The sequence below is a fragment of the Camelus dromedarius genome, chromosome 7 (genome assembly GCF_036321535.1).
Source record: "Camelus dromedarius isolate mCamDro1 chromosome 7, mCamDro1.pat, whole genome shotgun sequence".
Taxonomy (NCBI): domain Eukaryota; kingdom Metazoa; phylum Chordata; class Mammalia; order Artiodactyla; family Camelidae; genus Camelus; species Camelus dromedarius.
Window position 1 is genome coordinate 83882111 of NC_087442.1, and position 13676 is coordinate 83895786.

General features: G+C 44.3%; 1 protein-coding gene and 2 non-coding genes across 4 annotated transcripts; 2 read left to right on the forward strand and 1 right to left on the reverse strand.

Moving 5' to 3' along the window:
- Positions 1–1374: 1374 nt before the first annotated feature.
- Positions 1375–4968, forward strand: PPIA (peptidylprolyl isomerase A). 2 transcript variants are annotated; one of them, XM_031454583.2, is made up of 6 exons: positions 1379–1510; positions 3089–3155; positions 3606–3636; positions 3720–3808; positions 4010–4182; positions 4626–4968. In XM_031454583.2, exons 4-6 carry the CDS (start codon positions 3800–3802, stop codon positions 4756–4758), a joined length of 315 nt encoding a protein of 104 aa, XP_031310443.1. In that variant the 5' UTR covers positions 1379–1510; positions 3089–3155; positions 3606–3636; positions 3720–3799; the 3' UTR covers positions 4759–4968. The 2 variants fall into 2 exon arrangements, with proteins under 2 accessions (XP_010986188.1, XP_031310443.1); XM_010987886.3 differs by lacking the exon at positions 3089–3155 and having other exon boundaries at positions 1375–1510.
- A 3566-nt stretch (positions 4969–8534) lies between these two features.
- Positions 8535–8607, forward strand: TRNAA-AGC (transfer RNA alanine (anticodon AGC)). Its single transcript has one exon. It is a non-coding gene; the product is annotated as a tRNA-Ala (tRNA).
- A 2807-nt stretch (positions 8608–11414) lies between these two features.
- TRNAA-UGC (transfer RNA alanine (anticodon UGC)) lies at positions 11415–11487 on the reverse strand. The gene has a single exon. It is a non-coding gene; the product is annotated as a tRNA-Ala (tRNA).
- Positions 11488–13676: the final 2189 nt, after the last annotated feature.

Genomic DNA, 13676 nt, shown 5'->3' on the forward strand with positions numbered 1-13676 from the left:
GATGCTTTTATTATGCATTCATTTCCTTCTTAGGAGGGGTTCCTAACTGCAGAGTGGAGGAGAGACAAGTTGAGGGAGTTTATGTCTGAGGGCCTCGGGTCCTTTTTCCAGTGTCAGATGAGGACATGCAGCCTCCTCAAGGTCACAGAGCACCAGGTCTTGTGGAATGAGCGAAAAAATGTAGTTTCCAGTTCTGGCTTTGCTAACACTCAAAAGCTGGTTACGCTGAGCAAGCTATTTACCACCCACGATGCTTACTTTCCACATCTGTAAGTGGGGATTATGGAGTGGCTGTGAGAACAAAACTACACTCTAAATTTCCAGCACGTGTAGGTTCATGAAGCCATTATTAATAACCATGGCAAGATGCCAGACACTGGGTTTCATCTGTCATAATTCTCATTTCCTTCTCACAAACCCATCTTGGTTTTGCAGATGAAGAAATTGAATTTTAGAGATATTAAATAACATTCTGAATATTGCAACTCAATGTCAGAGGATATATAAACTCTCTTTTTGAGGTTTTCTGAACAGAAGACCAGAATCAAGGAAGTGCTTTTAGTACTAGTAATAAAAGTATTACTAATATCTTTGCCTAAGGGAGTTCACTTTTAAATTGTTGCTTTGTCTTTTGCCCAGATCAGAGCTCAATTTTGCCTTTGAAAGAGGGAGTGGGGGTGGTGGGCAGAGATTTTAAAAGACTTAAAAAGAACGCATTAGTGCGCAATGTGTCTTTATAGGTAAGAGTCTGGTAGGCTCTTGTTCTCATGTCTTACTCCTGGAGAAAATTCAAGCAGAGTGTGCAAGATATTTTCGGAAAGTAGGGCATTTTGGAAGCATTTCATAACCTCTCAGACTTGGGGCGGGGGGAGGGCGACGGCTGAGCCTCATCCTCATCTGCAGTGAGACAACGGTGATGCCCAAGGCCACCTGGCCTCCCAGAGCGGCGCGGGCTCTGGACCCCGAGCGACCTTGGCGGGCCGCGCGACCTTGAGGCCTGCGATAGCCTCAGTTGCCCCCTCTGAGCAATGGGGAGACGTTCTGGGCGCAGGGCCAGGCGGGTGCGTCCCCCTTGGACTCCCTCGAGCTCCCACAGGCCCATTTGGCCCACAGGCAGGCTTCATGCCGGGTCCCGGTCCCCATTCCCTCGCCAGCGCCCAAGCCCACGCCGCAGAGCGGAGTCGGAGCCCGCGGGCGGGAACCTTCCTGCATCCGCCAGCACGCACGCGCGTCTTCTGTCCCGCCTCTCCGGCACCATCTCCACCCATAGGCCAGTCACACCATCACTCCGACTAATCAGTAGCCACGATTGGCCAGAGCTGAGGCGCGCGACCGGCCGTAGGCGTGGCCTTGACAGGCTATAAAAGAGGCGGGCGGTGGGGCTAGTGCTGCCTTGCAGACGCCGCCGCCTCCGCCCCGGATCATCCCGCAGTGCCCAGCCATGGTCAACCCCACCGTGTTCTTCGACATCGCTGTAGACGGCGAGCCCTTGGGCCGCGTCTCCTTTGAGGTTGGGGCGGGCGGTGGCGCGCCGGGTGGGTCCGAGCTGGGGAGGCGGCCGAGGGGCTGGGTGCGGGCGTCCCGCTTGAGGAACGCGGGCGGCGCGGCGCCATTTCCTGACGAGGGGCCATTTTGGGAGGCCGGGGGCGGCCGGCAGACAAAGGCGGGGTGGGCGGGGGAGGGGCGGCCACGCCCTTCCGGGCGCGCACGTGCTCGGGCCGCGAGCCGTTGGCCGCCTCACGGACCGCGGGACCCCGAGGATCGGCAACGCCCCAAACGGAAGGCGGGCGCCGGTCCCAGGCTGCCGCCACCCTCCCGGGGCCGCCCTCGAGGGCTCGGCAGTCTCCCTCTTCGCGCCGACGCTGCAGCCGCACCTGACCGCTGCCTTTCCCGCCCCGAGGCGCGCCAGGGCGGGTGGTGGTAGCCAGCGCTTTCCTGACTCGGGAGAACCGCCCGCTAGGTTAGGGTTGTGTTAGAAGGGTACAGGGACGACGGGCGGGAGAGTTTCCCTAGGCGTTTGAAAATCGTGAGATTTGTGTAGAAATAGGCCGTAGGCACCCCTCCCCGCCCCCACCCGAGCGGAAATGTGCAGGCGGCCTGCCCTCCTCTAGCGCCGAGGCCCGCCTTCCGCTGCGGTGACGGCGGGTGGGAGGCGCCCCGGCCCCTCCCGGCGTCCCCGCGCAGAATGGGCTAGTCAGGACTGGCAACGCGGCAGGCCTTGCCCGATCGAGGTGGCTTTTTAACCGTTCTGGGCATGAGTACTTACTGATCAGTTTGTGATGATAGCGGGATAGCTGAAAAACTTGGTGTGCTCCTAAAACAGTCAATGCGATTGCTTAACAGCATGGTGGGTTGGGGTGTAGCCCTAAGTGGTTTTATCCTCTTCAACTACTTCGCAAAAAGCTACCAGTGATTAGGCTTTAGGATCTTATTCCAAGAATAGATACTCTCCCCCCTCCCATGCAGATCATGAGGGCAGCGGGGTTTCCTGTCTTGTTACTCTGTCCACGTTGGAGGCACATAGTAGACATCTAAACCCTTGTTGGGGGAAATACTACAGCCAATTCAACCCATGCCCCACTCTTAGCTTGTAGTCAGAGCTAATAATTGATAAGGGCCCACGTGGAAACTTGGCCGAGCCTAGTGCTTTGTACCTTGTCTCAGGTTAGCCAGAGGGCTTAATGGAAATGAGATAGGAGCTCTGGCATGTCCCTTGGTGAGAATGGAGGTGGAACTGCCAGTAAGAGCTTTTCACTTTAGTGAAGATCTAAAGAGGAAATGTAGCGACTTGAAAGGAGTGCAAAGGTTTGAGAAACATTAAACCGTGAGAGACCGTATGTGTTACCTCCCGAAAAGCAGCTAAATAACAAGATCTTCCTAAGAAACATCCAGGGATTTGAACAGACGATTTGGTCACAGATGTCTGGAATAGTTGATAAAATACTTAAAAAGAAAGCTGTCTTTGTGAAAGGGCTTGTGTTTTTTTCTATGGTATTTAAGCTTTTTAGTCAAAATGTTTTATGTATGCAGGAAAGGTTCAAAGCAGTTGTACTAGAAACCAATCTTTATTTTTTTACCCCACTACTAGGTAAGGGACCTGGAAACCAAGAAGTGACTGCTCATCCAATCCATAAAGCTATGTTAACAGATTGGAGGTAGTAGCATTTTCATTACCAGTGACTAAAATTACAGCTATTTGCCCCCTGGTCAGGCAGGAGTACTTGCTGTTCCCGATAATCTTGTCCTTAGGTTCAGGCTGAAAGTTGGGGGAGGTGATGTACATTTGAGAAGCCATATATCTGTTTAGAAGTAGGTGTGATACTCATAAAACTCTTAAGTCAGTTTTTAGAAGCCTCACACTATTTGAGTCATTGCTGGTTCTGGATTTTTGGCATGTCTTTGGGTCTCATGTTGCCTAACTGAACCCCACAGGAGCTTAAGGCTGTCAGGAGCAGTTCTTATTTGGGATTCAAAGTAATTACTGAAGCAGCATTCTCTTCTAGTGAGAAAATGAACTTATGATTCAGAAGCCCCTAAAGGGAAGAGTACTAAGCAACAAAATATGTAAGCAGATGTTGCTAATTAACTGTCATTTTCTCTTACAGCTGTTCGCAGACAAGGTTCCAAAGACAGCAGGTTAGTTTTTTGTTTGTTTGTTTAACAAAGGTGTTCTGATTTTACCTATTGTGTCCATATTCATATATACTTTATTTTAACAGAAAACTTTCGTGCTCTGAGCACTGGGGAGAAAGGATTTGGTTATAAAGGTTCCTGCTTTCACAGAATAATTCCAGGATTTATGTGCCAGGTATGAAACTTACTGACTTCGGTTCTCTTGGTTTGGGATTGAGCCAGAATATTGTAGGGTGTGCATATAAGACCTGTCATTTTGGTTCCACTTAACCCTTCTTGTTAGTTTAAATTTGAGTTTTAAAGTTGAAACCCTGCAGACTTGGTGTGTTTTTCCAGTTGGGTTGCCAAGTGACAGGTTTCTCTATAATGTTCACAGGGTGGTGACTTCACACGCCACAACGGCACTGGTGGCAAGTCCATCTATGGGGAGAAATTCGATGATGAGAATTTCATCCTGAAGCATACAGGTCCTGGCATCTTGTCCATGGCAAATGCTGGCCCCAATACAAACGGTTCCCAGTTTTTCATCTGCACTGCCAAGACTGAGTGGTAAGAGGGGAACGTAGAAAGGGCGGCCTTTCCCTGGTATTTCCAGTTCTTAGAGGAAGGGCAAGAATAACTACCAATTTAGTATCAAAAGCAAGATACTGTAATAGCAAAATAACACCTAGCTGAGTGGTTTTAAGAATGTTACTTTTGTCTAGTTAGCATGTGATTTGTTGGCTCTCTTCTAGGGGTCCATTCTAAAGTTAGGGTTCTTAATGGTGATTGAAAAAACCTTACACCACCTCTTTGGGGCTGGCTTTAGTCTGTGGTACTGTCGTAGATTAACTAGTCACCATTAGCTAGTGCTAAAGGCTGGATAAACCAGCCTTCTGGTGTTCTCTTGGGCGTGTGCTATATTGATTTGTGGAGCACTTGTTATGTTAACGCGTGGTGCGCATTGCTTATTTATCTCTGGTCACAGGTAGTAACGATTACTCTGTTGCCAGGTTGGATGGCAAGCATGTGGTCTTCGGCAAGGTGAAGGAAGGCATGAATGTTGTGGAAGCCATGGAGCGCTTTGGGTCCAGGAATGGCAAGACCAGCAAGAAGATCACCATTGCTGACTGTGGACAAATATAATAAATTTGACTTGTGTTTTATCTTAACCACCAGACCATTCCTTCTGTAGCTCAGGAGAGCATCCCTTCACCCCCACCTGCTCGAAATATCCTATATAATCTTTGTGCTCTCACTGCAGTTTTCGGGGTTCCATATTTTCCTTACCCCCCTCCAAGTTTAGCTGGATTGCAAAGTTAAGTTTATGATTATGAAATAAAAACTAAACAAAAATTGTCTGTCCTTGTTTGGGTTAGGGTATTGATGTAGGTTTCACTTTAAGCAACAGCAGGTTACGTAGGAAAGCAGTATTGGCTAAGTTTTGAGTTGTTTTTATTTTTCTTTGACCTAGAAATTAAATGCTGCTGATTGAGTTTTTCCCAAAGCAAACAGAGCGGAATGAATATTGAAGATGTAAACAGCTGCAGGGGAAAAAGCTAGAACTACAAGGTTGACTGGTTTGGGCTAGTACCTCTTGAAGAGTGACTGGAAAATTCTCACTTTGGTGTTATGTTCAGGGGTATCCTATCAAAATTCCTGTAGCAAATTGGAAATCATGGCTAATTTTAAGAGTTTAATTTGAACCTATTCTGTGGTGGCAGTCCTTGAAGGAAATACATCAAGCTTTAGTCTCTACAGGAGGGTCTTTGGACCATGTTCTTGGGATATGTCATCAGTTTGAGAATGTAGGTGCAGAGTACAAGATTGAGTGGTAAAGAAAGGCAGACCTGGTACTGTGCAGTGTCCCTGCAGAGGGCGTATGGCTCTGCCTTAACCAGAGGGCCTCGTGGTCATTTGAGTATTTGCAGTCTCTGCGTAATGCACACCTGATCAGCCTGAGCCATAACCTCTGGTCCCAGTATGGCCTGTACCTCCATAAACTTGGTTTCCTTTAAAATCTATGTGGTGACAGGTTTTAGCTGTATAGGCTGAGGGAAACCTGTCGGGATGGTTGATGGAGGCGGTGAGCTAAAATACCCCTGAACTGCAGTGTACTCCATCTAGCTGGCCCTGTCGGGCTTCTAGTTGGTCGTCCCAGCAGACACCTGACCTGATGGTGTGAGAGGATCTTGACCACTTAAGGGACTCACGGGTTTTTGTTCGTGTTAGCAAGCAAGTGTGCTCGTTTTGGGTGCTCAAATCATCCCAAATTTGCCTAGTACAAGCCCCTCTAAGCTGACCTGTCTCTGACATGATTCCAAGCAGCCTTTGAGCCTTTCCTTGTCACATTATTGCATTATTTTAACTGAGTTTTGGGAGAGAAAAAAAAAATAGATAAAAGCATACAACTCACTGTTTTAACCCAGATACACATATGCTTTCTTTTACAAACTCAGTTTTTCATTGGTAATTTTCCAGTTGGTACTCACTTTTTCATTAACGGTTCTACTTGGCTCTTGCAAAACAGGTACTTGAAAAAAAATTGCTTTTATATTTTTACTGTCTTGCACCCAATCATGTTTCTTTCCCCCTCCCCAGTCAGTTTCCTGTTCTTCAACTGAACTGTTTTGAAGCAAATTCCAGACATATCCACAAATATTTTATTTTATAGTTAGTCTCAAAGATACGAATTTGCATTTTCAACATAACCAAAATACCACTATCGAAAATGATGCCGTAATAATATTAACTCTCCACTTTAAAATTTTTTCACCTGTCTGGTAAGTGGGTTTTTTCCCCCAATGGTTTATTTTAATTTGGATCCAAATAAGGTCTATATATCTGCAGATTAAAAACTTTTTTTTTTACTGAGTTATAGTCAGTTTACAATGTGTCAATTTCCAGTGTAGAGCACGATTTTTCAGTTATACGTGGACATGTATTCATTGTCACATTCTTTTTCACTGTGAGCTACCGTAAGAGCTTGTATGTATTTCCCTGTGCTATACAGTATAATCTTGTTTATTACAGATCTTTGAGCAGAGAAGGAACAGTATTTGCCTTACATTTTAAATGATCAGTCTACAACATTGAGGGTAGACTGTGGGGCAGGTTGGACTCTGGCTGGAGGTGGCTGCATCGTCCAATGTGAGGGATTGGGGCTTGGGTCAGCATAGTAGTATTGAAAATTAGTACAGCTGTGTTAATGGCAGGATTACTTTTTAAATGCATGAGGAAATACGATTGTCATCTTTATGACCTTGAATTCTGAAATGCCTAGTTCTAGTCCGTGTTTAAGTTTTCCTTCCTTTGTATGAATCAATGGCTCTGAACGAATGCAATTTTATGGAACTAAAGCCAATAAATACCATTGAAAAACTAGAAATTCTGTCTATCCATCATAGAGGACTATTTAAATAAATTGCAGTAACATTAATTTATAGTAGCCTTTCAGATCCAGTGTCCCCTTAGATAACAATATTCTTTTTTTTTACATTTTTTATTGAGTTATAGTCATTTTACAATGTTGTAACAATATTCTTTTACTATTCCTGACTCACAGATGTAACTTTCTTACAAATATATTAAAAAATCAGTAATGTCTAACAATAAAGGAGAAAAGAAAGGAAATCATTGTTAATGAAGTAACGTGTTTCAGTCTAAATGCTTAGGTCCACACGATCACTCACAGGACACAGTGAGGGGGTCAGAGTGCACCCCATTAACTGCACACAGGTACATTTTCGGTGTCTTCAATATCATGGGCAACGTGATGTGAATTTCAGAAATGAACAACCATCGACAAAGTTCTCAGCAAAGAAGTTGATGCTTCCCTTCTATTACACAGCAGCTGGAGGCCTGGGAAGTGCCAGGGATAATTACAAATGTCAACAACCAAAACCGAACCCTCTGCGTTAATATGTAAAATAGAGTTTAGATTTAGATAATTATAAGTGAGTTCTTCACGTACATGAACATCTGGACAGACGTTTGGAAGTCAATGGGGCATTCTCATGCATTACAAGATGTCCAGCATCACCCCTGTCCACTGTCAGAGGCTGACACATTTCTGAAGTGCCTTCTGGCTAAAAATCACTGACATAATGAGACAAGATACAGCTGTTAAAAGAACAAAGTGGTGCGTTTCCAAAATAGCCTCAGCTAGACTTCTAGATGAAAAAAAGCAAAGAGCAGTAGAACGCAATATAGCATATGCTGCAGTTTTTGTAAAAAGCAGAATTAAGTGTATCTTTGTGCTTGTATTTTCCCAGAATACTCTTGGGAGGATGGAGGGAAATGCTTCCCAGTGGGCGCTTCAAGGTGGAGAGGTGAAGGGCCACGGACAGAGAGGATTCACCGTCATCACACATTCCTTTTGCCTGTAGTAAGTATTTAAAATTCCAAGAACATACATTCTAACATGCATCGATAGTACAGTTGGTCCTCTGCATCCCTGGGTTCTGCATTCACAGACTCAACCAACTGTGGAGCAAAAATATTGGTGGAAGATGTGTATAGCTCAAGTGGTAGAGTGCATGCTTACTGGGTTCAATCCCCAGTACCTCCTCTAAAAATAAATAAATAGACCTAATTAACACCCCCAGAAAAAAAAAATATTGGCAGACAAAAATTCCAGAAAGTTTCAAAAAGCAAAACTTGAATTTGCCGTACACTGGCAACTATTTACATAGCATATACATTATATTAGGTAACTATAAGTAGTCTAGAGATGAGTTAAAGTATATGGGAGGATGTTCAAATGTTATATGCAGATGCTACACCATTTTATATGAAGGACTTAAGCATCCTGCAGATTTGGGTATCCGAGGGTGTCCTGGTACCAATCCCCCATGGATACTGAGGGTCGGCTGCATTTGGCTCACTTCAAAATGCTCAGTGTAAGAAAGATACTGCTGGGGGGAGGGTATAGCTCAGTGGTAGAGCACGTGCTTAGCACGCACGAGGTCCTGGGTTCAATCCCCAGTACCTCCATTAAAAAAAGAATAAATGAAGTAAATAAGTAAATAAATCTAATTACCTCCCCCCAAAATTAAAAAAAAAAAAAAAGCAAAGAAAGATACTGCTGAAAAAAAATTAGGCTTTTGAACTCATCATTACATTAATTATCAGGCAGTTTTCCAAAACAAAAGCTGGGAATCATTCCTGAATATGTAGGTAAAGACATACTTTTTATTCATTTACTTCTTGTGCATGTTGGTCAACCTTTCAATCAGATGTCTGTTTGCAGAGGGGCGATTTTGGGCCCATTTATACAGCAGAAGTCTCTCCTGGCAGTCAGGCTTGAAGGCAATGAACTGAAAAGTATTGGTTAAAAATAATTCTGACACATATATATCTTAAACATATTATTTTTCCTTAAAAAAGACTTAGATTGGGCTACTGTTTTGTTTTAAGGCCATATCTCCTTGGTGTCTGGGTTGTCTTTCATAATGTGGAATCAATCTAACTACCTTCTACCAGATCTTTTAACTCATTTATTTTTTATTGAAGTGTGGTTGATTTACAGTATTGTGTCAGTTTCTGGTGTACAGCATAGTGATTCAGTTTTATTATATATATATATATATACATGTATATATGTATATATATGAATATATACACACACACTTTTTTCGTATTCTTTTTCATTGCAGGTTACTACAAGTCATTGACTATAGTTCCTTGTGCTATACAGTAGGACCTTGTTGTTTATCTATTCTGTACGTATTAGTTGGTATCTGCCAATCCCAAACTCCCAATTTATCCCTCCCTCCCGACTTCCCCTCCTGGTAACCATGAATTTGTTTTCTATATCTGAGTCTCTTTCTGTTTTGTAAATAAGATCCTTTGTGTCACTTTTTTTAGATTCCACATATAAGAGGATATTTGTCTTTGTCTGACTTAACTTCACTTAGTATGATCATCTCTAGATCCATCCATATTGCTGCCAATGACATTATTTCATTCCTTTTTATGACTGAGTAGTATTCCATTGTATATATATGTGTGTGTATAATTTCTTTATCCAATCATCTATCAGTGGACAGTTAGGTTGCTTCCATGTCTTGGCTATTGTAAACAGTGCTGCTATGAACATTGGGGTGCATGTATCTTTTTGAATTAGAATTTTCTCAGGATATATGCCTAGGAGTGAGATTGCTGGATCATATGGTAACTCTATATTAGATTTTTAAGGAACCTCCATACTGTTCTCTATAGTGGCTGCACCAATTCACATTCCTACCAACAGTGTAGGAGTGTTCCTTTTTTACCACAGCCTCTCCAACATTTATCATTTGCAGACTTTTTAATGATGGCCATTCTGACCAGCGTGAGGTGACACCTCATTGTAGTTTTGCTTCCCATTTCTCAAATAATTGGCGGCAACTCATTTCTTATAAGAGAATTTGTGTTAGTCTACTCTTCCTAAACCTACTTTTCATAGAAACAACCCTTTTCACACTTAATTCATAGTAGATTTTACATAATTACCAGCTGAATTACATGCTTAAAATAGTTATGACTTCCATAAGCGGATCTGGGAAGAAATAGGATTGATTCTTGGTAAATGCAGGAGGGAACAGAAAGGTGTTTATGAACCAGGCAATAGGTTTTTAAACTGTAATAAGCCCCAGAAAGAAACACATTTTCCACTGTGGCCTGGTTCACCTGTACATATAACTGAAACAGATATGATGAAACAATACTCTTCTTAAACGCACTGTACTGCAATACTTTCTGTTCTGTTTTTTTTTTTTTCTTTCTTTTTTTTTTTCTTTTTATGCCAGCGGCGCCCTAGTAGGTGATTTTACACAACCTGCAGCTAGGACCCTCTGTCCTAGAGCAAGATCCACCAGCCCAGGGAGCCCAGTGGCCAAGGGCCATCCTGTGAATGGGAAGCTGGGACTGTATTTTTGCAGCCTGCTTGAAATCTTACAGCCTCTAATTTGCTGTGGAGAACATGACCATTGTTCGTTCAGCAGCACACTCAGTTTCCTGGGTTTTGGTATTTTTAAAGAAGTCCTTTCGGCAAACAGTACTTTAGGCAAAACTTCCAAAAGTTGTAGACCCTGGAGGTGATGCGGATGTTCCAACAATGATATAAAAATTTCAGGTTGATCCATCTTACTGTTCATCCTAAAGTTGGCCCTCTGACCTTAGCTACGACCAGTCAAGCCCCAGCATGGGCTGGGTCTGCAGATACAAGATGGAAATGTTTGAGAGCCCCTTGGCTCAATCGGACACTAAGGGGCCTGGTTTTTGGGACACGGTCATTTCCCCGGCCTGGTTCAGGACCCTTGGGGTTGTCTCCCTGCCTCCAGCCCATTCTCCACTCTGGAATGAGCTCTGGTCACACCGGATTTGAGTCACGTCTACCACTGCCACCTGGGGAAACTTGGGCCCGTGATTTACAGTGACCCTCTGTTTCCTTATCTGTGAAAGGGGTATAATTATAGTATCTGCTTCCTCTGGCGCTGCCTGTTTTCAGTCACTGTTTCCATGTTTAAAGTACACGTGGATATTTACTTTTTTTTTTTCCTTTTTCCTCACTTGCATATTTAACAATCTATTGTCTCCCTTTCCAAACAGGGCAAATATTTTTCTCTCCTCCCTCAAGGTTTTTATCTGGAGTTGTTAAGCCACCTGACGCAGCAAAGAAGTCTTCACATATAGGTAGTGCCTTTCTTGACTTTTTCTTTTTTTTTTTAAATGTTTTGTTGGGGGAGGTAATTAGGTTATTTATTTATTTTTCTTATTTTGAGGAGGGAGGATGTAATTATGTTGTTTATTTATTTAAGTGGAGGGACTGGGGATTGAACCCAGGACCTCATGCATGCAAAGCATGTGCTCTACCTCTGAGCTATACCCTCCCCAGCTTCCTTGACTTTCTTGATGGAGGCAAAATTCACTGCTCCATCCTCTGTGTTCCCACAGCATTTGTTACAGTCTGTGCTCTTAAAGCATCTGCACATTATTTCATAGTTACTCGTTCATGGGCAGCCAGTGGCTGCCAGGAATTTAACTTTTGTCTTTATATGCCGACTACCTACCTACTAGAGTGCCTGGCACCTGGGCCCCCACACTTTTTGCACAAAAGGAAGGGAGAGGGGAGGGAATTGGTGAGGAATGTGTATATGGCAAGAAAGGAACAAAACTCTGAGAAAAGGCAGATGCGCTGTGACGTGGAAGAGGGGAGGAGAAATCGAGGAGGACTTTATTCTTTCTCCCACCCCTGGGCTGCTGCTTGTTGGACACCATCCAAATATGTGCTCCCCCTGCAAAGGGCTCCAGCATATAATGCTTTCCCTCTGATGAAACATTTTATTTTTATTTAATTTTTTTTGAAGATTTGGAGGGGGGAGGTAATTAGGTTTATTTATTAATTTATTTTAATGGCGGTCCTGGGGGTTGAACCCGTGACCTCATGCATGCTAAGCAGGCACTCTACCACTGAGCTCTACCCTTCCCACTGCTGGAACATTTCAGATGTGAGTTGGGCCCTCGACATTGCACACTTGCTGCGGAGGCGGTATCCCTGGTGGTGCAAAGACACAGGCTGTGAGGGAGACCCATTCCTGAACCTTAGCTTACCGCCGGCCACTTGTTGAGGTTAATAAATAGCAGAAAATCCTGACTGCAGGAAAACCCACAACTAGAGCTGTGAAAGCTGCTAAGGGTCTTTTTTTCTCCTTAATTTTTTGGGGGAGGTAATTAGGTTTACTTATTTTCAGAGGAGGTACTGGGGATTGAACTCAGAACCTTGTGTATGCTAAGCATGCACTTTACCATCTGAGCTATACCCTCCCTCCACACAGGGTCTTGATGCTACACCAGCCCAAGGCTCAGGAACCAGCTTCCCATGAAAACACAGCCAGGAGTGCTGGGCCCAGGTCAGCCTCCAGAAAGGGCCATTCCAGGCAAGGCTGGGAGGGATGCTGATCAGACTGTGCTCAGAGTGTTAGAGCAGGCAGATAGCTAGATATGAGCAAAGAAAGGGGCACCCGGGCCAAATGGCAGGAACTGGGCAGAAAGGAGGGGCATGGGCCAAAAGCAGGAAACCACACATCATGTAAACAACAGGGGTTCCTGCGCAGAGAAAGAAAAGCAGGAACCTCTGGGCTGATAAGGGGTCACACATTTTAGGGTGACAAGTGGCCTGTGGGTGACACAAAAAGGTGGGGAAAAGCAGGCATCTCCAGGGTCCGAATGTACCCTTTTGCTCGTTATGCCCTCATTTCAGTAAAATTGGCCTTGCGGATTAGAAGTACCCATCATGCACTGAAGGCATGACCCTCTGATCCAGACCAAATAAGGACAAAAATCCTCCCTTCAGGAAGGTGGAGTTGGAATGAAAATCAGGGAATATGGCCCCCAACCCTTCACTCACCGGTGAATATTCTGCCCACTCATTTTTACAGCCTATGTAACCAACTTGCCAAAAAATACCTCAGGCAGCTGCTCACCGGAGCCTGCCCGCTCTCCCCTTGGGAGTGTCCTATCCATCCCTTAATAAATCCCCCATTTTACTTTCTTAAATTCTCGTCTGAATTCTTTCTGCAACAAACAAGAACCTAATTACTGGCCACAGAGGGATTGTGGGAAAGGACCTGACTTTTACCTTTCTTTCAAAACTTGCTCACCTGGATACATTTTTTTTTTAATTTAGTCTTTTAAAAAAATGAGTGGGAACATAGGTTAACCTCTCTTATCCAACATTTGCAATCTGGATCATGAAATTAAGGCAGTCCCCCTTATTTTGACAGCATATTTTAATATGTGTTTTTATTTGTTCGTATGTAAGAGCCCCCTTGGAAGTAGAACCACTCACCCTAAGTGAGGTCATTCGGTCATTACTCGGATAAGACAACAAGGGCTGAAGCTGCCCCTTCTTCAGTGGGCTTGTGTGTCCACCGCCAGCCTTCAGTCTCCGTCAGTTCCCCGCTCAGCTGCCCAGTAAGCCTCCCGCTCTGTTCCCACCGACCCCTCTGGCTGTGGTTCCTTTGTACCACTTACTCTGAGGCTTTCCCTTTTCTTACCCCGGCGATCGATTGTTCCGTCTT

Coding starts and splice junctions, on each gene's coding strand:
- PPIA (XM_010987886.3), top strand. CDS start 1,442: ATGGTCAACCCCACCGTGTTCTTCGACATCGCTGTAGACGGCGAGCCC. Junction 1,511..3,605: donor TGGGCCGCGTCTCCTTTGAG/GTTGGGGCGGGC, acceptor TTTCTCTTACAG/CTGTTCGCAGACAAGGTTCC. Junction 3,637..3,719: donor CAAGGTTCCAAAGACAGCAG/GTTAGTTTTTTG, acceptor TTATTTTAACAG/AAAACTTTCGTGCTCTGAGC.